General features: G+C 45.2%; 2 protein-coding genes across 2 annotated transcripts; one reads left to right on the top strand and one right to left on the bottom strand.

Moving 5' to 3' along the window:
• Positions 1–6,608: 6,608 nt before the first annotated feature.
• On the top strand, positions 6,609–9,772 carry LOC123395434 (calcium-binding protein CBP-like). Its single transcript, XM_045090435.1, has 5 exons — positions 6,609–7,521; positions 8,417–8,463; positions 8,581–8,756; positions 9,378–9,396; positions 9,479–9,772. The coding sequence occupies exons 1-5, from the start codon at positions 6,699–6,701 to the stop codon at positions 9,581–9,583; spliced, it is 1,170 nt and encodes a 389-aa protein (XP_044946370.1). The 5' UTR covers positions 6,609–6,698; the 3' UTR covers positions 9,584–9,772.
• A 135-nt stretch (positions 9,773–9,907) lies between these two features.
• On the bottom strand, positions 9,908–16,841 carry LOC123395433 (probable calcium-transporting ATPase 8, plasma membrane-type). The gene is made up of 7 exons (XM_045090434.1): positions 16,316–16,841; positions 13,628–13,682; positions 11,599–13,538; positions 11,365–11,523; positions 10,973–11,144; positions 10,573–10,871; positions 9,908–10,486 (listed from the first exon to the last, which is right to left on the bottom strand). The coding sequence occupies exons 1-7, from the start codon at positions 16,493–16,495 to the stop codon at positions 10,181–10,183; spliced, it is 3,111 nt and encodes a 1,036-aa protein (XP_044946369.1). The 5' UTR covers positions 16,496–16,841; the 3' UTR covers positions 9,908–10,180.
• Positions 16,842–23,230: the final 6,389 nt, after the last annotated feature.

A 23,230-nucleotide genomic window follows, 5' to 3' on the forward strand; every position in this document is an offset into this window, starting at 1 on the left:
CTCCACACCGCTCCAAACGGAGATTAGCATCCACAAGGGTGTTAACTTTGGGATACATCGTCGTCTCCGCGTGCCTTGGTTATCTCTTACCGAACCCTTTACTTATGCACTTTACTTTGTGATAGCCATATTGTTTCTTGTCATATATGTTGCTATCACTTAGTTGTTTATCTTGCTTAGCATAAGTTGTTGGTGCACATAGGTGATCTTGGTTGTTTTAGGTTTTGTGCTTGACAAATTAAACGTTAGTTTTATTCCGCATTTGTTCAATCCTAAACCGTAATTATTTTAAAGCGCATATTCACCCCCCCCCCTCTACGCGATATCCACGTCCTTTCACTTAGGTCATGAAATTGAGGGAAACTTGTTATTGTCCTACAGAACTCTGCGCTTGGTGGCCCAACACGAGTCTACAAGAAGAAGGTTGTGTAGTAGACATCAATGCTTGTCAAGAATGTAGCACTTAGAGCCGAATACTCAAAAGTATCCAACTTGGGGTTTGTTACTGGTGATTATCTCGTATGCCGTTTTACCGAGAAGCTTGTGTAAGTAGAGTCGGTTTATGGCGCGACAAGCTATTTCAACGACTTCTGCCCAAAAGTGTCTTGATGTCTTGTATTCGTCAGTCATCGTTCTCGCCATCTCTATGAGAGTCTGGTTCTTCCTCTCAATGACTTCATTTCGTTGAGGTGTGTACGTCGTCGAGAACTCATGTGAGATACCTTCTTCGTCAAGAAAAGTATCCACATTAGTGTTCTTGAATTTCGCTCCGCTGTCGCTTCGAACTTTCTTGACCTTCACTTCAAACTGATTTTGAGCTTTACGAGCAAAGTTCTTGAAGATGTTTTGTACCCACGACTCATTATCAAGAAATAATACCCACGTAAATCTAGAAAAATCATCAACAATGACTAAACCATAAGAATTTCCACCGACGCTCTTGTAAGCATTGGGACCAAAAATATCCATGTAAAGCAGCTTGAGTGGGCTTCTTGTAGTCATGATGTTCTTCATGGGATGACTTTCACCGACTTGCTTTCGTGTTTGACAAGCACTACAAAGTCTATGTTTGTCAAAGTTAACATCTCTAGCACCAAGAATATGATCACCTTTGATTAGCCTGTCAAGGTTACGCATACCTACATGTCCTAACCTTCTATGTCATAACCAACCTTTGGATTTTTTAGTGAGATCGACAATGTATAGATAACCTCTACGGATACGAGTAAAGACAATGTTATGGTTGTCGCTATGAAACACTTGATAGTCAACTTCGTAAATAGCACATTGGAACCAAAGTGTGCTAGTCTAGATACGGAAACAAGATTGTGGCCAAGGGATTCAACAAGCATGACATTTTGAATGGAACTATCATGAGATATGACCACCTTACCAAGACCAAGTACCTTACCCTTGGAGTTATCTCCAAAAGTCACATACCTTCGAGGTCCGCGGTTTGGTGTGATCTCATGGAACATGTCTTTATCTCCGGTCATGTGATCGGTGCATCCAGTGTCGAGAACCCATTCCTTTCCACCCGCCATGTAGTCTCTAAGGTTCACCATAAGACTAAGGTTCATCATGGTCTTCTCATACTAGATGTCAAACTCTTCATCTTCATCGTAGTAGCCATGCTTCACATTGTCATCGTCGAACGAAATATCCTCGTCATAAGAAACAAGAATTTCATCAGAATTTTGACTATGACAATGTTCATATTTATGCATGCGAATGCCTTCAACAATGTCATTGATAACGGTAATGACATTTCCTTTAGCACGCATGAGGTCACAAATCTCAAATAGGAATTTATCAAAATTAGGATCGGTTGGCGTCATTTTGTGAAAGGCAATGCATTTATGGAAAATGAACTCAAGATCTTTCAGTGAATAGTCGGGATGTCTTTTCTCTAAGTATTTCCACAAAGTGTGAGCACACTCAAAATTTTGCAATTGATTAAGCATATTTCTTGGCAGTCCTCTAATGATTAGCTATCAAGTTCATCAAATATAGATTTACGGTTTTAAGATTACCAAGCATATCAAGTTCTTCATCATGCAAAGGATGCAAATGATCAATGGGAGGCTCATAGGGATATTCAACATACTTGCACAAACTCAATTCATCAAATATATCAAGCATTTCATTTTTCCATTGTCTAAAATATTCCCCGTCAAGAATAGGCACTCTACAACTAATATTCCCTAAACTAGGCACATCCATCTTCCTCCAATGGTGTTTAAACCAAGGTTTTGGAGACCTTGCTCTGATACCAATTGTGAGATCTATAGAAGAGGTGTCTAGAGGGAGGGGTGAATAGACTACTTGCATAAATTAAAATCCTAGCCTTTTCCCAATTTAATGGTTGGTAGATTTTAGCAATTCTAACAAGTCTAGTGCACCCTACATATGCTGGTCAACAAATATGGCAGCAGAAAGTAAAGGCTTTGCACATGTAGTAAGGATTAGAGATTTGGAAGATCAAACGCGAAGAAATTGACACGGCGACATGTAACATGGTTCCGATAGGTGGCGCTATCGTACGTCCATGTTAGTGGAGACTTCAACCCACAGAGGGTAACGGTTGCGAGGGTCCACAGGGGGGTCCACCCACAAGGGGTCCACGAAGAAGTGGCCTTGTCTATTCCACCACGACTTACGTCCACACAGGACTAGCCTCACTCACGTTAGATCTTCACGAAGTAGGCGGTCTACTTGCCCTTACAAGCATCTTGGTTAAACTCTACAACACGAAGTAGGTGGCTCCCAAACGACACCTAACCAATCGAGGAGGCACAACCCTCCAAAAGGTAATGGATGTGGTAAAACGATGAACTCCTTGCTCTTGTGCTTCAAAAGATAGTCTCCCCAACACTCAATCACCCTCTCACCGATTTGGCATGGGTAGGAGAGATTGACCTTGTGGAAAGCAACTTGGGCAGACTAGAAATCAAGGTTCAAATGGTTGGAATGGAATCTATTGATCTCAACACATGAGTAGGGGGCTCTCTCTCGGAAAAAGGGATCTCGCAAGTGTAAGTGTGTTCTGAGTGCTTCCTCTAAGAATGAGAAGTAGGTGAAGGGGTATATATAGGCATCTCCCAAAATCCAACCGTTACAACATTATTTGCCCAACTCGATGACACCGAAATGAATCTCGGCGGTACCGAGTTGCACTAAATGTGGCAACTTTTGAATTCTTGGTGAGACCGATATAGGAATCTCGGTGGTACCGATACGATGACCTAGACTGGTTTCCAAATCTCGGCGAGACAGATTTCAAACTCGAAAATTCTGAACTTGAAATCTCCTCAACATAAAGTTGGTCACACAATCTCGGTGGCACCGGTAGGAATGTTGGTTGTACCGAGATGGTGGGTTTGGCATAGGATCTGTCTAAATGTAAAATCGGTAGGGCTGAGTTGGAAATGTTGGTGGCACCGATTTTGCTTATGTGGTTGAGTATTTTTGGTGGCTATCTCTAAGCACTTGAGCAACCAATTCATCATAATACCTCATCCCCTTTTAATAGTATTGGCTTTCCTATGGATTGAAAGTGATTTCTCACAAATGTAAAATGTAGAGTCTTCTTGCTTGAAGCTTGAGCCAATCCTATTCCTTCCTTCATCAAGGGGCTTCTCCTCACAATCCTTTAGCCAATGCTCTCTATGGACTATACCTCAAATATACCAGGTAAAAGTGTTAGTCCAAGAGACAATGTATGTTGTCATGAATTATCAAAACCACCAAGGGAGCATATGTGCTTTCAAAGAAGAAGAAGAAGATAAAAAAGCCCCCGCTATAGAGTTCCAGTCCTTGCAGCAACAGTACAACCACCACGAAAACAATACCTGAGGTTCAAGTTCTCCAAAAGCGACGGCTCAAAGAACGAAACAGTGCACAAGCGCTGTCGTCACCCGATCGTAGATCTTGGTTTTCACCATGAAGATAGTTCCTGCTCTAAAAAACAATGCCTTCAGCAAGGCTATTGCCACACACAATCAATTAAGACCAGGCCTTGGATTTTCATCCTGAAAGGTAAGACCTTGAAAATGCACATGTGATGTCGCCCCCACTTACATACCACCGCTACGAATCATGAAACTCCAAGCAAGTTCCTCAGCACCGCAGACTCCAATCACCATTACCACTCCTCCAACCTCCGCTTCCATGACATTATGTGCCTCTGACTTCACCATGGAGCAAAACATAGCTCTTGATGGCAAGAGATAGAGAACTTCGCGCCGCTCCCTATTTAACGGAGGATCAATGGGCAGAACCGAATCCCACCAGATCTAGTAGTCTCCACGCATAACGCGCTCATGGGAGTTCGCGAGCAGAGCCTTTCGGAACCCGACGCTCCAGCCAGATCAGAAGGACAAACGTTAGGCATATCTTCGTCTTGACGTAAGAGGAACCCTAGGACCATGAACCGCCGCCCGAGCCCCTCCACCGGTCGGAGTGCTGCTTGATGATGGCAATCACATACCTACGAGTGCCTATGAGCCACGAACATGTATGCACTTCCGCCATGCAACGGCCAAGCGGAGCCAAATCCGATTTGATCTAGCCATCCTTGCAGCACCGCCACCATGCAACGGTTGGGACAAGGGGAGCCATATACGATTGAGAGGGACTGATCCAGCCATCCCCGCGGGATCCAGCCACGAGCTGCTTGCTCACTCCCTCCCCCGCCAACGGAGAACGCAGCTCCGACGTGTGAGCCGTCGCGACCGTCACGAACCAATGGGCCGCATGATTGAAGAATACCCCGTCGTTGCCTCCACCGCATCGGGCTTTGCCATACGATGGTCACCGACGGCGGCGAGGAGGGAGGAGCAGGTGGAAGGAGCCGGTGGCGGCGTGTAGGAAGTCGCCGCCCGTGTCGCTTGGTTAGGCGACGCGGGTGCGTGAGGGAAAGAAGACTATATTTCTTAATTCTCTACAAGTTGAGTGAAGTCTGTTTTAAACCTTCAGGTTGTAAAGCTCGTGGTAAATGAACCTCCACATTTAAATCCTTGAAATATGTACCCTGTACTCACTGATCCCGACCTATCTCGACCCTAACCTCGTTTGGCGCATTGGGAAAAAGAATGACCTTGGTCGGGATCAATCTTTACTCTCACTTACTAAAGTGCCCCACATGTCATGTACATCTTCAATGTTCAATCCACGGATGTCATCATCTCTCTCCGCCTAATTGCAAGTAATGACCTATCCAGTCTCCCTTAACGCCCAAGCCGGACAGCTCGCGCTACACCCATGGTGGTAGCGCGTCCATGGTGGAACACCTGCTGCTATTGGCGATCGTGGTGGCGAGGCCGTCCATGAGTGCGCTGGAGCTGGAGACGGACACACGCGTTCCATCGATGGTGATGTCGTTGTTGCCGGTCATGACGTAGCCGGATTCCCGGCTAATGGCTGGTGGAGCGGGAAGTCATTGAAGAGGAGTGTCATGATGAACGGCCGACCCGCCCAGGGCACGAGGAAGAACGGGCCGTCGTCGAATATGGCCGCACCCACGCCGTTCACGCTGAACCCGTTCCTGTCGTCGTCTGGGAGTGAGAGTGCGAACAAGTTGGACACCTTTTTGCGCTGGCCATATGGGTCACGAACGAGACACCGGAGGAGCCAGGCCCCAACGACGTCGACGACGCTTGAGGGGGTGGTCCCGCAGGTAGCGGAGGAGACCGGGGACGGCTAGTTGTTGCCTAGAGTGTCGTCCCTAGAGTTGGAAGAAGGCGCCACAATCGTCATCTGCCTGCTGCACGGTGACGTGCTAGCCGGCGCGGAGAGGTTGACCACCAGCGGCATGCCAACAGGCACTAAGCGGCATGGTGTAGAGCGTCGTGCACACAATGTACTTGGTGATCGTCGTCAGGAAAGGCTTGTCGCTGTTCGCAGCCATAGAGATGGTGAGCACCGAGTAGGAAGAAGACGAGGACTGTCTTGGACTGCCAGTCTGCCACCTCCGCTCAGCACGCTTGCATAGTTTGCTAGCTAGACTAACATTGCATGCATGTATGCGTTTTTCTTTTTTCCGTGTTTATACACAGGCGTACTTAGCTGTAAATCTGGGTGGTCAGTGAGAGGAACGAGTAATCCCGGCCGGGATTGTGATTGCAAAAAGTCTAGGGTTAGTGTAGGGTTAAAAGTGACCAGAATTATACAAGACAGGGTACAAATTTGAGAGATTTGGAATTGAGGATTTATTTAGGACAAACAATACAATCTTAGGGTTTAAAATAGACTTCGGTCGTCACGTTATCAACGTTTTCAACTTGACACGTCATCAGCGTTTTCTTCTTATCGACTTTATATTATGAGATAAAGGCAGTACATTGACACGTTATTAACTTTTTTTATCGACTTTATATTATGAGACAAAGGGAGTACATTGACACGTTATCAACTTTTTCTTCTTCTTATCGATTACTAGGCCATGTGTTCTCTGGCCGCCGGCTTGGCCATGGTTATATTACCGACCACCCCCACGTAGACGTAGGAGGTGAGGGAGACTGTGGGCGGGTCTGAATTCGCAGCCCCTGGTACCGTACCGGGCGTCTAGTCGACACAAGAAGCGCGTGGCTGCCCACCTGGGACGCTTCCTGCCTCCTGTACGTTACTTAACCGGGACGTGTTTCTCAGAAAGACTTGCGTGGAGCGTGTCAGGGACGCGCCTGGCGCCAAGGATATGCATGGCCTGCGCGTCGAGAGTCATCATTTTGCCCCCATCACCCGTCTCGAGTCATAAAAACTGGTGCCAGCCTTCATTCACCGTTCGAAAGCCTCCCTCCCCACCCCGCCGCGATTCCCCGCACCCAATTCCCCAAGCACCGCCGCCCAAGCTCGATCGCCCGACCATGTCCGGCTACCCCTACGGCGGCGCCGGAGGAGGAGGAGGCTACGGGGCCCCTCCGCCCTACGGCTCCTCGCCCGCCCCCTCGGCCCCGCCCTACGGCGACAAGCCCCCCAAGGAAGCCAAGGCCTCCTCCCCCTACTACGCCTCCCCGCCCCAAGCCTACGGCGCCGGGGGAGCCGGAGGCGGAGGCGGAGGCTACGGGGCCCCGCCCTCCTCCCAGCCCCAGTCCTACGGCGGCGGCTACGGGGCCCCGCCACCCTCCCAGCCGCAGTCCTACGGCGGCGGTGGTTACGGGGCCCCGCCTTCCTCCCAGCCCCAGTCCTACGGCGGCGGCGGCTACGGGGCCCCGCCATCCGCCCAGCCCTACGGCGCCCCGCCTCCCTCGTCGGCGTCCTACGGGGCCCCGCCCCCCGCGGCAGCGCCGTACGGGGCCGCTGGCGGCTACGGGAGCCCGTTCGCGGCGCTCGTGCCGTCCGCGTTCCCGCCCGGGACGGACCCCAACGTCGTGGCGTGCTTCCAGGCCGCCGACCGCGACGGCAGCGGGACCATCGACGACAAGGAGCTGCAGTCCGCGCTCTCCGGCTACAACCAGAGCTTCAGCATCCGCACCGTCCACCTCCTCATGTACCTCTTCACCAACACCAACGTCCGCAGGATCGGTAATCACCACCTTCTTCCTAGCACCACCCCTCCGCTTTTCCGTCTAGCTGCCATCTTGCAACTTTTTTTTTTTTTTTTTTTTGCTGTCGACAAAGGTTTCGGTACTACAGTACAACAGCTTGGGTTCATCTGGTATTTCAGCCTGTGGGCATGTGCCCTGCTGTTTGACACAGTTTGATCAAATAATGAGGATCTTTCTGGGAATCATTGCATCCGTTGGTTAGGAGGATGTCAATGATTTGAGTTCCTCGTAGGAAAACCACAAGTTCTTATGTGTTGTTATGTGATTCACAGCAAATCCTAGCCACTAGGTGATTGTTATATCATTATTTTTCTATCCTCACTCACAGGTCTAGAATAGGCTCGGAGATGCATTTCCTCCCATTGAGAAAAAAGAGAGCTGCATTTCCTAATACTAGTTCCTGTGAAATGTGAATTCTCTACATGCTAGTATTTGAGACAGTAAATCCTCAACATCCAGTTTAACGTTGTTTATTTTGGGAATGTTATCTAATGGTGTTATTAAGGGCACAACACTACTACACTCTAGGCAACAAGCTATCATGTGGCACCAAAAGGCTGGTCTTGTATCAAGATTTGCACTGCTGGCTCAGAAACTGGATATCTATTTTGTGTGATAGCCGGTGTTCTTGTTGTAACACTGACAAGTTTGCGGTCACTGGTGTGAACTTTACTCAAACACTGAAGTATACTTATATTCATAATAGTTTATAGACTACTTCACCAGCATGCATATGAAGAATAAAATACTATTCAGAATCATTACCAGATGATACTTATATCTGATGACACTTGAAATAGCGAGAGCTATCTATTTCAGCTTTGTTTCGTTGACCTCTCTCTGTTTTAAATTTGTGCCTTTGATTCTTGCAGGGCCCAAGGAGTTTACTTCTGTTTTTTACAGTCTTCAGAATTGGAGGGTGAGTGGCTATGGTTTCAATTTTCCTTTACTTATTTGTGGGGACTAATCAGCTGATCTAATGAAATACGAAGTGCTTATTAACCATGCCTGTCCATTTCCTATTTATTTTGTGCAGTCTATATTTGAGAGGTTTGACCGTGACCGAAGTGGTAAAATTGATGCATCGGAGCTGCGTGATGCTCTTCTCAGTCTGGGTTATTCAGTTTCTCCAACTGTGCTAGACTTGCTCGTGTCTAAATTCGACAAGACTGGGGGCATGAGCAAAGCAGTCGAATATGATAACTTTATTGAGTAAGACTACTCCAATTTAATCTGGCTAATTGTTCCAAATAAGCAGTACAAGCTTTTATAATATCTAGTCTGTTGAACTTAGTTAGATTTAAATTTCTATGTTAGTGTGTTGTTTCTCAGTTGTTTCTTCTTGTTTGAGATTGAAATTGGTGAAGCATTCATGCTCAAAGCTCAGTGTAGTTCGAAATCGTTCAAGAACTTTAGCTTTATTTGTTAATTTGATGATGTTCATGTTCAAGTTAGTGCTTAATCTGATAACGTCTAGGAACTCTAACTTTATTTGTTAATATAATGCTGGAATCATATATCTCTATGGTGCAGTCATTAGTCAATTGCCTGTAACTTGCTGGTACTTATATTATTTCATGAACTCAAATTGTTGAGTTGATTTCTTCCGTTTATTGAATTAGTATAAAGATGCGCTCAACTGTTCTGAACTTTCAAAAATGAAAAAATATCTGTCCATCTATCTTTTTTTGATGAAACGGCCTTCCAAACCAAACGTCTGTCCATCTATTGTGCTCTTTATTTTCTGCTTGGTTTTGTGAAATACAGTTCGATAAGTTGGATCCTTCAGTTTGGTTTATAAAGTCCTAACTCTTTCTTTGTTTGTCTGTGCAGGTGTTGCCTTACAGTCAAGGTATTTCCCATCATTATACTACACAAACAAACACATTAACGTTCTGTAGTTCGCCGTGTTAATTGGTTTCATACTTGTGTAGGGTCTGACTGAGAAGTTCAAGGAGAAGGACACGGCTTACTCCGGGTCTGCAACTTTCAGTTACGAGGCATTCATGTTGACTGTGCTCCCTTTCATCATTGCATGATGGCTCCACAGTTCAAAACAAAGACTGAGCTTCGATTGTGTTGTTCCCGACTTGTGTCGAAATGCTTTTCCAACTGAGGTGTAGTTTGTTTGAATTTGAGTGATGTTGTTGCGTTCCTGATAATGTGATACCCTGGAGATTGGAAACTGGTGTATGATAGAACCTGTGGATGGTTTGTTACTCTGAAAATGCTGTCACATATGCTTGATCTCTTTCTTTGCTGGAAGTTGTCGTTTTTCAGTGCGATTGGATTTTGGTCATAGTTTTTTTTTTTGGGTTCAAAATCTGTTTATCAAACCTAAGTACGCAACATCCACAAGAACCTGACTGGGAATCATTTTATTATTTTTGCTAGGATAGTATTGCTAAAATCGTAGACAAAAAAGCCTTACACCGCATTCAAATTCAAATAAATCTTAACCCAGCAATAGGATTCTCAAGCTAGAGTTGACTTCCCAAACAAATGCAGCACCAAAAAGCAGTCTTGCAGCGCACACATGCACTACAGATGGCTTGAACAAAATTAGCGGCTGGCGGTGCAACAGAGCCAAAAATAGCAAATGCAACCTTGATCCATCCTCAATTACTCTTCTCCAGTTATATGTCATCAGGGCCGTTGGCAAGCGGCCTGTAACCATGTGGACTTCCAGAAATCTCACCCGATTTTACCGGAATGCACTTCAAGATGGCTCCAATAATCAAGCTGATGGATCCTATACCAACGCTCACCAACCAGAATTGCCAGCTGAGTGGAACAGTGCTCGCAAAAGTGCCGAGAAACTCGATGATCACCACCTGGAATACCACCGTCGCGCTTATTACCCCAAGGAAGACCCAATTGCCAATGAGACCGCGGAAAATGTTTATCTTCTCCATTTCCCTGCTGTTCACTTCGTTGAATACCTGGTGTCGAAAGTACATTGTCATTAGTTCGCCAGTTGGAACAGGGATGTAAATGACTAGAAGGTGTCTCAAAATGCATCACTCACCTGGCAAAACACGAAGGAGTTGAATATGAGGGTGTTGAGAACGGTCGTGGAATCTGGACCATTGATGTTGAGAAGATTTTCCCCAGCGAACATGAGAACGCCGAGCACAATCAGCTGGTATATACTTTGACCAATGATGTTTCTCCACATGACCTTGGTGATGAAGCTTTCCCCTCGCCCAGTAGGCGGTCTCTTCATCATTTCATCATTTGGAGGCTCGGTTGCTAGAGCTAAAGCTCCCAATGTGTCCATAATCATGTTCACCCACAGCAGCTGCACAGCAGTGAGAGGAGCACTACCTGTGATGTAAGAATGAAAACATGAATGAATACCAGGAGCCATTCCATGGAAAAAACCAAGCTGTCAAATGAAAAAAATTGATAACAAACGTTGGTCATACCTGTGATGCATGCTGAGACGAAGTTGATCACCAAAGCAACAATGTTCACGGTCAACTGAAACTGCACGAACTTCTGGATGTTTATGTAAACCGCACGACCCCACCTCGCAACATTTATTATAGTTGTGAAGTTGTCATCAAGTACTATGACATCAGCACTCTCCTTAGCAACCTGCATAAATCGAAGATATTGTCACAGATGTTTATTTCTGTCTACTCCAACCACAGCCGAAAGAGGATTATAGGATATTTAAATAGGTTATCATTGTCAACGGCCATGCTGCCATCTTTCTTCAGTCAGAATCAATATCAGCATATTCAGCTTAAGCATCTAACTTTGCAGTTGCTAGTGATGCTACTATAGGATCAAAACTGCATAAGAAAACAAGTACCTCTGTGCCTGCAATGCCCATAGCAAGCCCAATATCTGCTTCGTGTAATGCAGGAGCATCATTTGTACCATCACCTGTCACAGCAACCACCTCATGGAACATGCCTCTCAAGTTCGTCACAAGCAAATGTTTGTCCAATGGTAATGAACGGGCCATGACCTGCCAAAGGTTGATGAGATGTTAATCTTTCAAGGTTTTCAGTGCACTTACTAGAACAAGAAAGACGAAACAAACCTGAATCTTAGGTATCAAGTCCCTCATTTCTTCTGGGCTTTTGTTACGAAAATCTGGTCCTTCTATTGCTATGCCATCATCAGTCAATATGCCGCATTCTTTGGCAATAGCCTTAGCTGTATTGATATTATCACCAGTCACCATTCTCACAATGATGCCAGCAGTTATGCAGCTCTGAACAGCTTCCTTCACTCCAGGGCGCACAGGGTCCTTGATGCCAAATATGATTATCAGAGTAAAACCATTAGGAGGGCTATCTGCATTCTCATCAAATTCATCCACATCCTTAAACGCTAAGCACAATGTCCTTAAAGCATCTGAAGCAAATGAGTTGATGGTATCCGTGATGTTCTTTCTCCGATCATCTGATAAGGGAATAACATCTCCATCTTGATCAATCACCTTGTCACACATCTCAACAATAATTTCTGATGCACCTTTGACGAACCAACGGTGTCCCCCGCCAGATAAAGAAACCAATACTGCCATCTTTTTCTTGACCGAATTGAAAGGCTCAACCTTAACCTTGGTGCAGCTCCTATCCTCAGCATCACAATATCCTTGCAAGCTCAAGCCATATTCGAATATTGCTATCTCTGTTGGAGTGCCCAAAACAGTTTGTTTATCATCATTTCCTTTAACCACCTCTGCACTAGTGTTCTCAAAAATGCCCTGCAAAAGTAGGCTCCATGCGCTTGAAGAAATCGCAGAATTCAGTTCTTCCAAACTATTGTTACCTGTAACTGACTTTGAAATCTCGGCTATCCAAATTTTGTCAACCACCATATGGTTAGTAGTCAAAGTTCCTGTCTTGTCGGTGCAAATGGTACCAGCAGATCCCATTGTTTCACATGCTGCAAGGTGTCTGACAAGCGCTTTGTCATTCATCAACTTCTTCATTGCAAATGCAAGGCTCAAAGTCACAGCCAACGGCAACCCTTCGGGAACAGCAACAACAATAATAGTGACCGCTGTTGCGAAGTAGTTCACTATAGTCAAGGCATCAGCTGAATACCAATTGGACAAACCAACTGTCAAACCTTTGTCAATAAGGAATCTAGTCATCAGGACTACAAATGTTAATGTGGCAAATATCAGGCCAATCTTTCCTATGATGGTCGCAACTCCATTTAGCTTAACCTGCAATGGTGTCTCGTCTTCTCCTCCCTCACTCAAAGTGCTCATCAGCCTTCCCCATTCAGTGCGCATACCGACAGCCGTTACTATCATCTTAGCAGAACCATCTTGCACTTTAGTTCCTGCCAATATGAATGGTTTATCTTGAGAAGTATACACTGGCTCACTCTCACCTGACAAGCTGGATTCATCAATGAGAAGGGAGTATCCATGTATAAACAGTCCGTCAGCAGGCACTTGGTCCCCAATTGATAAATGCACAATATCACCAACTACCAAGTCAAATATCGAGATCTTCTGTCGACCACCGTCTCTGGTTACATGGATAAATATGTTTTTCTTTTCATTATCTAGCTCCTTAAACTGAAGCGATTGCTTATAGTCACTGGCAGCAGTAACCATCACAACTAAGAGAATGCTGAGTATTATCCCCAAGCCATCATACATTCCCTTGGGCCAACCTTCAGATGCCAGGCCAACTACAACAGATAACAAAGCACACACCATCAGAATGATAAGAGTCGTGTCTTGCAATGCATCCCAAACAAACATCCAGAAACTTCTTGAAGGCTTTTCAGCATAGCGATTGACACCATATATGCTTTGTCTTGTATCCAAGTCAGTAGCACATACACCACGGTCGAATGTTGTACGAACTTTTTTGGATATCCCATCTACTCCACCATGCATCTTTAAAGCTTTCAAGTCATGCTTGCTTGTTATTGATGCCAGTTCTTCGGGATTGATGGAAAACCGAGCTTTGATTATATCATCTGTTAGCTGGTACTCATTCTTCTTGGTGCCTTGAGCATAGAGAAGTACGCAAGTCAAATAGAGTTACAGATGCAACAAAAGGAAAAATAACATAAAGGGTCATCAGGTAGATTTATACCACCAATGAAAGTGATTGCGGCCTGCTGCACATAGAGGGCAATCCGAATTTTTTCCTGGAAAATAGAACACGAACAAGGGAAACGTTTTTACATCAAAATTCAGGTTGTTTTCTTGCAATTGTAAGATGTACGATCACAAAGTTGCAATGCAGTAGTCAGTAAGTAATAGCAATACTAGTTTTGAACGCATAATAAAAACATTTTTGTAATCAAAGCCATTTGGAGCAACAATAAATATCAGTAGGTGAAAAGAAGATAAAGGTGCGAAACATGGAAGTTCTTTTCCAAAACACAGCATCACACCAGGCTCTCTGACCAAGCCCTTTAGTCGTGGTAAATCGTTTGTACAGCATCCGTTGTACAGTTTTTTGGGGTGTTTTTGGTCCTACAGCTTCTCTTGGCCTATGCAGCTTTTTGTAGCTTAGATCGTTTTCTGCTGTTATTTTACTCTTTTTTTTTGGTGCTGGTTGTACAGTGTACGTCCTTTCAACACAAAGTGACACAGTATATAGATAAAAATGGCAGCATAAGCTTTATCCCAGTTTCCAAAGATTTGTAGCTCCGCACAGTTAAGGATGTCATTTTTCTCCGAGATGTGAGTTATGTCGAAGTCCGCATTTACTATCTAAAGTTTTATGTAAGTAAAACTGTAGTAGAGGCCCAATTGTATATAGATTTTACTGAAGTAAGAGGGAAAAGATTTACTAGAGGCTAAAAGTTGGGGATGTAGCATCCGCCTCAGTATTTTATGTTGCCATAGATACCTGCATCATACCGAGTCAAAACAAATTGTGGGAAAGAGGCCTTTTGTTTTTCATATAAACTCTCTCATTACTTTCAGGGATGTGCAGAAGCGAAGACAAAGAAAGAACTGGTTGTTGCTTAAATGGTCTGAAACGGAAGTTTGTTGGGTAGGAAATCAGATAAACTGATTGACTGAATGTGATGCCTGCAATTTTCCTGTCAACATTATGGTTTTTTGGGTTAAGTTAACCTGTTAAACATAAAGGAGTTACATCCACATCAAGACTCGTGAAGCATCTAGGTTTGAAAAAGAATGCCAAGCATCTCGAAGAAGAATACAACCGAAGTAGTTGGCAGGCTGATCGGCATAAGAAATGAACATCTTTCGAGGCTTGATGGTCTCTAAGAAAAAGCAGCCAAAAGATTCTGTAATCTCTGCCTAAATTATTCTCCATCTCTGGGAAGTGGAAACTAAGCCGCCTATTGACTAGAAAAATTCCCTACTTTGTAGTTACATGGTTTAGAATGCATGTGCCTATTGTCAAAAGACAATCCAGATCCAGTATAGGGGTCCATGACACATAGGTCCTCCACCTTTACGACTGTACTCCCTCTGTAAACTAATATAAGAGCGTTTAGATCACGAAAGTAGTGATCTAAACGTTCTTATAATAGTTTACGGAGGGAGCACTTGTTTAAATTGTATCAATCAACCATGCTTTTATTCAAATGTCTTAATCAAGTATCATACTCCCTCTGTACCTAAATATAATACTTGTTGTTGGGAAGAACTAGTACAAGTTCCCCCAGCTACAAGTATTGTGGTACAGAGGGAGTAGTCAGCAAATTTCAAATGGTGCATGACAATACGGTCAAAACATAACAAGCCATTCCTTTCATGACGATGAATGGTTTTAGAGGGTCTTTGTTTGACACGCTGGTGTTCTCCTGTCGTGATTTTTTACTCTTACTCTCTGGTATTTGCCGGCCTGTAAAGTTTTGGCCTAGTACATATACTTCCATGTGGTCATTTCTCTCGTCATTCTTCACTCGTACTCCTTTCCCAAAAACACCCTCTTTAATATTTTTATTCGTTGGCCTTCCAAGTATGGTACTCATCCCGTGTCATATTAACCGTCGCTCAAACGTGTGTATCTAACACTGATTTTCTTTTGTACAGTTTAATTGCATGATTTTGATTATGGACCGATGTATGAGCTCAGGACATGATGCTAGATTCTCCAACGCAAACAAAAAAGAAAAGAGGGAAGGCGGTATAAATGCTGCTGGATAAGATAGGAATAGGATGTGGTCTTCAATTGGGTGCTTGCACGAGATGGTGACAAGAAGGGAAGGGGGCCCTCATCGACAGGAGACGGCGATAAGGCTTGGCTTTTGGACTCCTCAAGGCTGCTTCCCGGAAACTTCGTGGGGAGAGAGGTGGGGGCGGTCGCGGTCAGCTTGGCCGCCCAGGGAAGTGAGATCATTGGGCGGTCCCTCCCTCGGTCCTCCATGGCCGGACGGTCAAGTCAACATGATACGGACGCATGGTGCCCACTAGGCCACCGCTAAACAGGCTTGCCATTACAGCAAGAACAGTCTGCTTCTCTCTCTCTCTCTCTAAGTCAATGTGCGTTCAGTACGGAAATACAGATTTAAGGTAATTAGGGAAGGTGTACATCCATCCCTGTAGTGATCTGATGGCAAGAAATGGCGCATCCGGTTGGAGGAAGGAAACAACGGGTCATTTCCATAAGCAAATAAATGCAAAGATTGAAAAATGAAAACAACGGATCGGTCACGAGATGCGGTAGAAAGAAATAGGAGTTGTAGGAGAGAGATGTGAGATGCAGGGGGGGGAGGTCGTGCATGGTTGGAAGCCGCAAGCAGAGCATACTACTGTAGTTGTAGGTTATGCAAGGAAGTAAAGCGAGTGTTGGTACCTGGACGGAGCGGCGCTTGGCGTCGTCCTGGTGGCGCTGGTCGAGGTCGGGCACGTGGCGGAAGCGGCGGCGACGGTTCTTGACGACGAGGCTGCCGACGGCGGAGCGCCAGCGGCGCTGCGCCTCCTCGGAGGGGTTCTTGGCCGGCAGGTCGAAGTTGTCCTGCAGGTACTTCTCCATGGCTGCACCTGCGCTCGCTCGGCCGGAGCAGAGCCAAGATAGGGGGTTGGGGGATGGGGCGGGTGTTCGTGAGCACCACCACTTGGCCCCTGCCTCCGCCGCGATGGATTCGAGGTATACTACAGGTACTAGTAATATTGGTACGGGGTACTAAAGGAAAAAGAAGGAAGGAAATGGCAAGTTGCCGCCCTTGCCCTTGTTTATTCACACACTGGGATCGCAGATTCAGCAAGGAAGGAAGAGGGGTGTTTGGATTCAAGATTTGAAAAACCCAGACTGACCTGCTCACCTCAGGCTCAGGGTCGCTATTTCTATTTCTATCTCTATTTCTACGGAGAAAATGGAGGGAGGAACATGGGGCGATCACCGCCTTTATGTCTTTCCTTAGTACTTCGGGCTGTTCTGTTACTTTCTTTCCTTTTTGATTTTTGAAAGGGATGGCGTTTGGGTTCCCATCGCCCATTGTTTGTACGGCAGATGGTTGGTCCCATTTGTGTGGCCAGGCCGAATCAAGCCCTAGTGGTTCAACTTCTCTTCCCAAATAATATGGGTGGCCCCAGCTGCAGCATAGGAACACGCACTAGCCAGCCACCATCGTCCACCGCCATATCTCCTCTCCCTTCTCCTATACCTCGCATCTCCAGCCCCGCCCGGTCGGCCCCAAAATCCATGGCCTAGGCCCTATGGGCTTGCCCGTGGGACGGGCTTGGGCGTGAGTTTTGAGCTCACCAACAAGGTCGGGCCGGGCTTTGGAGGCCCTTGGAAATATTGACTTCTTCTTTTATCAAAAATGCATTGTTATCATACGAATGCTCATATGCGGAGTTTCACGTAATATCATTTATGAGTATGTCCCGATGAGAGAGTCCACCTGCCTTGAGTCCATGTATAGGTTCTATTAGCAAAAGGGCCCATGCATTGCAACGGGAGAAAGAAATACCACACGGCACACGCTCTTAATTTATAAAAAATGTCTACAATTTGAGAATTTATAGTTACGATACAAATAAAGATGGTATTATCCTACAAAAATGCAGTTTAAAATTTAACAAGTCTTCTATTTTAACACGGCTTGCATGTAGATTTAATACGTACAAAGAATCAATCAAGTGACCTTCAGTTTCATCTCTAATCCTGATTTTGTTGACGTGTTCATCCCCAACCCGGATGAGTACCGGTATGAAAGAAAGACGAATAATGACTTATTTATTAAGATTGCACCCTAGATAGTATTTTTATTAAACGTTTAACACATAAAATAATATCATATTTAAATTCTACATATTTTTCTAATCAAATTCCATGTATAATATGTTAAATTTGAAGTTACGGTTTAAAAGATATGAGTATTTTAAAAAATATTTAATATATACTGCGAGTTTAATGTCATAAACAGTAAGGGCTTTTTTGTAAAACCACCTCGGTGGGTTTTCCGACGGAAGCAATAGCCTCTTTATTATTAGGTAAAGATAGGGCTGTCATAGCTGTGTTTGGTCCGGAGTATTTCAGAGAGCCAACTGTTGCTGATACAACATGGTTGTTGGCAATGAATGCCAGGAAGTGTAAAAACCGCCCTTCTGCTTGGCAGGGGCAGTATAAGAGCCATGTCCGTGCTCGCACTGTCATACTTGAGGCCATTGCTTCACAAGATCTCTGGATTTGACACTCTTTCTTCGGTATGGCAGGATCTCACAACGATATCAATGTGCTCTAGCGCTCTCCAGTGTTTGCTAGGATGGCAAAAGGCAATTGCACAGAGGTCAATGTTGAGATCAATGACCTACAACATTGGTTACTATCTAGCTAACGGTATCTATCCACAATGGACTACTCTTGTCAAGACAATCCCCAACCCTGTAGGAGAGAAGAGAAAGAGATTTTCCCAAGAGCAAGAGAGTGATAGGAAGGATGTTGAACGTGCATTTGGTGTTCTGCAATCTCAATGGGGCATTGTTCGGTATCCTGCAAGAACTTGGAGCACCCAGAAGCTTTGAGACGTGATGACTGCTTGTGTGATCATGCACAACATGATGGTAGAGGATGAGCGCCCAAAGCGTCTCTACGATCAAGGGGTTCAGTTTTAGGGTGACAATGTTGTGCCTGAGCATGGAGGAGCGGCAACATTTGCACATTTTACGAGTTTCATCATCACATGCATGATTGGGAAACTCACATGCAGCTGCAAAATGATTTGGTTGAGCATATGTGGGTTCATGTTGGCAACCAATAGATGTGTCAGCTACCTTTTCTTGCAAATGTATTTGAGATAATTTAATGTTTATTTGGCTTCTAAACTATGAGATATTTTATGTGATATTCGAGCTATGCAATATTTATATTTATACATACCTGACAAAACGATCAAAAAATGGCCACAAGCGAGCCATGCGGACGAAAAAGGGTCGGCGCGTTGGGCGCACTACCGACCCAAACAAAAATTGGGATGGACATGCCAACCCAAACGGATAAAAAGCAGACAAACCACGCATCTGTTTGGGTCGCCCGGTTGGAGCTGCTCTTAGAGCTCTCGCTACTTCAAAATCATTTTCACAAGAACCATGATACATCTTCAATATATCTATAACTTTTGATTGTTCCATGCTGGTATATTATCATTCTAGGATAATTTTTGGGTATTTATTTACCAATTTATATTATTTTCGAGCACTAACCTATTGATCCAATGCCCACTGTCAGTTGTTGTTTTCTACATGTTTTTCACTTTTCAGGTTTTCAATACCAAACGAAGTCCAATTGACTTGAAACTTTTTGGAGATTTTTTTGGACCAAAAGAAGACCAATGAGCATGGGAAGAAGGATGGAGGCCACCCGAGGGCCCCACAAGCCAATGATTCGTCTCCAACGTATCGATATTTTATGAAGTATTCATGCCATGTTTGCCTATGCTTACAATACTTTTATATGGTTTTGCTGCACTTTATATGATTTATTTAGAACTAACCTGGACTGACGCTATTTTCAGCAGAACTACCGTGGTGTTGTTTTTTATGCAGAAATAAAAGTTCTCGGAATTGGACGAAACTTTTCGACGACTTGTTTGGAAGAAAAGAGAAATACTGGATCAAAGAACCACCAGAGGGCCCCCCTGGTGCCCACTAGACACCAGGTCGTGCCAGACCCCCTGGTGTGGGCTCATGTCTAGTGGGCACCTCGTGTCCCATCTTGGCGTGATTCCAACGCCCAAAAATCCTATAAATGTAGAAATCTCCAAAAATAACCCTAGACGAGAAGCTCCGCTGCCTTAGGCCTTTGTATCCATGAAAAACCAATCTGGAGACGTTCCAGTACCCTGCCGGAGAGGGGAAATCATCTCCGGTGGCCATCTTCATCATCCCGACGGAGGCCATGACGAGGAGGGAGTAGTCCACCCTCGGGGCTGAGGGTTTTGTTGGGGAACGTCGCATGGGAAACAAAAATTTTCCTACGCGCACGAAGACCTATCATGGTGATGTCCATCTACGAGAGGGGATGAGTGATCTACGTACCCTCGTAGACCGTACAGCAGAAGCGTTAGAGAACGCGGTTGATGTAGTGGAACGTCCTCACGTCCCTCGATCCACCCCGCGAACAATCCCGCGATCAGTCCCACGATCTAGTACCGAAACGGACGGCACCTCCGCGTTCAGCACACGTACAGCTCGACGATGATCTCGGCCTTCTTGATCCAGCAAGAGAGATGGAGAGGTAGAAGAGTTATCCGGCAGCATGACGGCGCTCCAGAGGTTGGTGATGATCTTGTCTCAGCAGGGCTCCGCCCGAGCTCCGCAGAAACGCGATCTAGAGGAAAAACTATGGAGGTATGTGGTCGGGCAGCCGTGGGAAAGTCGTCTCAAATCTGCCCTAAAACCTCCGTATATATAGGTGGGAAGGAGGGGGGCCTTGCCTTGGGGTCCAAGGACCCCCAAGGAGTCGGCCGAGCCAAGGGGGGGAGGACTCCCCCCCCCAAACCGAGTTGGACTTGGTTTGGTGGGAGGAGTCCCCCTTCCTTCCCACCTCCTTCCTTTTTTTTTCTTTCCTCTTGATTTTTTCTTCTCTTGGCACATTGGGCACTTGTGGGCTGTCCCACCAGCCCACTAAGGGCTGGTGTGGCTCCCCCAATGCCTATGGGCTTCCCCGGGGTGGGTTGCCCCCCCGGTGAACTCCCGGAACCCATTCGTCATTCCCGGTACATTCCCGGTAACTCCGAAAACCTTCCGGTAATCAAATGAGGTCATCCTATATATCAATCTTCGTTTCCGGACCATTCCGGAAACCCTCGTGACGTCCGTGATCTCATCCGGGACTCCGAACAACATTCGGTAACCAACCATATAACTCAAATACGCATAAAACAACGTCGAACCTTAAGTGTGCAGACCCTGCGGGTTCGAGAACTATGTAGACATGACCCGAGAGACTCCTCGGTCAATATCCAATAGCGGGACCTGGATGCCCATATTGGATCCTACATATTCTACGAAGATCTTATCGTTTGAACCTCAGTGCCAAGGATTCGTATAATCCCGTATGTCATTCCCTTTGTCCTTCGGTATGTTACTTGCTCGAGATTCGATCGTCAGTATCCGCATACCTATTTCAATCTCGTTTACCGGCAAGTCTCTTTACTCGTTCCGTAATACAAGATCCCGCAACTTACACTAAGTTACATTGCTTGCAAGGCTTGTGTGTGATGTTGTATTACCGAGTGGGCCCCGAGATACCTCTCCGTCACACGGAGTGACAAATCCCAGTCTTGATCCATACTAACTCAACTAACACCTTCGGAGATACCTGTAGAGCATCTTTATAGTCACCCAGTTACGTTGCGACGTTTGATTAACACAAAGCATTCCTCCGGTGTCAGTGAGTTATATGATCTCATGGTCATAGGAATAAATACTTGACACGCAGAAAACAGTAGCAACAAAATGACACGATCAACATGCTACGTCTATTAGTTTGGGTCTAGTCCATCACGTGATTCTCCCAATGACGTGATCCAGTTATCAAGCAACAACACCTTGTTCATAATCAGAAGACACTAACTATCATTGATCAACTGGCTAGCCAACTAGAGGCATGCTAGGGACGGTGTTTTGTCTATGTATCCACACATGTAAATGAGTCTTCATTCAATACAATTATAGCATGGATAATAAACTATTATCTTGATACAGGAATTATAATAATAACTATATTTATTATTGCCTCTAGGGCATAATTCCAACAGTCTCCCACTTGCACTAGAGTCAATAATCTAGCCCTCACATCACCATGTGAATTACATTGTAATAAATCTAACACCCATACAGTTCTGGTGTAGATCATGTTTTGGCAGTGGAAGAGGTTTAGTCAGCGGGTCTGCTACATTTAGATCCGTGTGCACTTTGCATATATTTACGTCCTCTTCCTCGACGTAGTCGCGGATGAGGTTGAAGCATCGTTTGATGTGTCTGGTCTTCTTGTGAAACCGTGGTTCCTTTGCTAAGGCAATGGCACCGGTGTTGTCACAAAACAAGGTTATTGGATCTAGTGCACTTGGCACCACTCCAAGATCCGTCATGAACTGCTTCATCCAGACACCCTCCTTAGCCGCCTCCGAGGCAGCCATGTACTCCGCTTCACATGTAGAATCTGCTACGACGCTTTGCTTGGAACTGCACCAGCTTACTGCACCCCCATTAAGAATAAATACGTATCCGGTTTGTGACTTAGAGTCGTCCGGATCTGTGTCAAAGCTTGCATCGACGTAACCTTTTACGGCGAGCTCTTCGTCACCTCCATACACGAGAAACATCTCCTTAGTCCTTTTCAGGTACTTCAGGATATTCTTGACCGCTGTCCAGTGATCCACTCCTGGATTACTCTGGAACCTACCTGCCATACTTATGGCCAGGCTAACATCCGGTCTAGTGCACAGCATCGCATACATGATAGAACCTATGGCTGAAGCATAGGGGACGGAGCACATATGCTCTCTATCTTCATCAGTTGCTGGGCACTGAGTCTTACTCAATCTCGTACCTTGTAAAACTGGCAAGAACCCTTTCTTGGACTGTTCCATTTTGAACCTCTTCAAAACTTTATCAAGGTATGTGCTTTGTGAAAGTCCTATCAGGCGTTTTGATCTATCCCTATAGATCTTAATGCCTAGAATGTAAGCAGCTTATCCTAGGTCCTTCATAGAGAAACTTTTATTCAAGTAACCTTTTATGCTCTCCAAAAGCTCTACGTTGTTTCCAATTAGTAATATGTCATCTACATATAATATTAGAAACGCCACAGAGCTCCCACTCACTTTCTTGTAAATACAAGATTCTCCAACCACTTGTATAAACCCAAATGCTTTGATCACCTCATCAAAGCGTTTGTTCCAACTCCGAGATGCTTGCACCAGTCCATAAATGGATCTCTGGAGTTTGCACACCTTGTCAGCATTTTTAGGATCGACAAAACCTTCGGGTTGCATCATATACAACTCTTCCTTAAGGAAACCGTTAAGGAACGCCGTTTTGACATCCATCTGCCAGATTTCATAATTGAAAAATGCAGCTATCGCTAAACAGATTCTGACGGACTTAAGCATCGCTACGAGTGAGAATGTCTCATCGTAGTCAATCCCTTGAACTTGTGAAAAACCCTTCGCCACAAGTCGAGCTTTATAAATGGTCACATTACCGTCAGCGTCCGTCTTCCTCTTAAAGATCCATTTGTTCTGAATAGCCTTGCGGCCCT

This window comes from Hordeum vulgare, chromosome 5H (assembly GCF_904849725.1).
Source record: "Hordeum vulgare subsp. vulgare chromosome 5H, MorexV3_pseudomolecules_assembly, whole genome shotgun sequence".
Lineage (NCBI taxonomy): Eukaryota > Viridiplantae > Streptophyta > Magnoliopsida > Poales > Poaceae > Hordeum > Hordeum vulgare.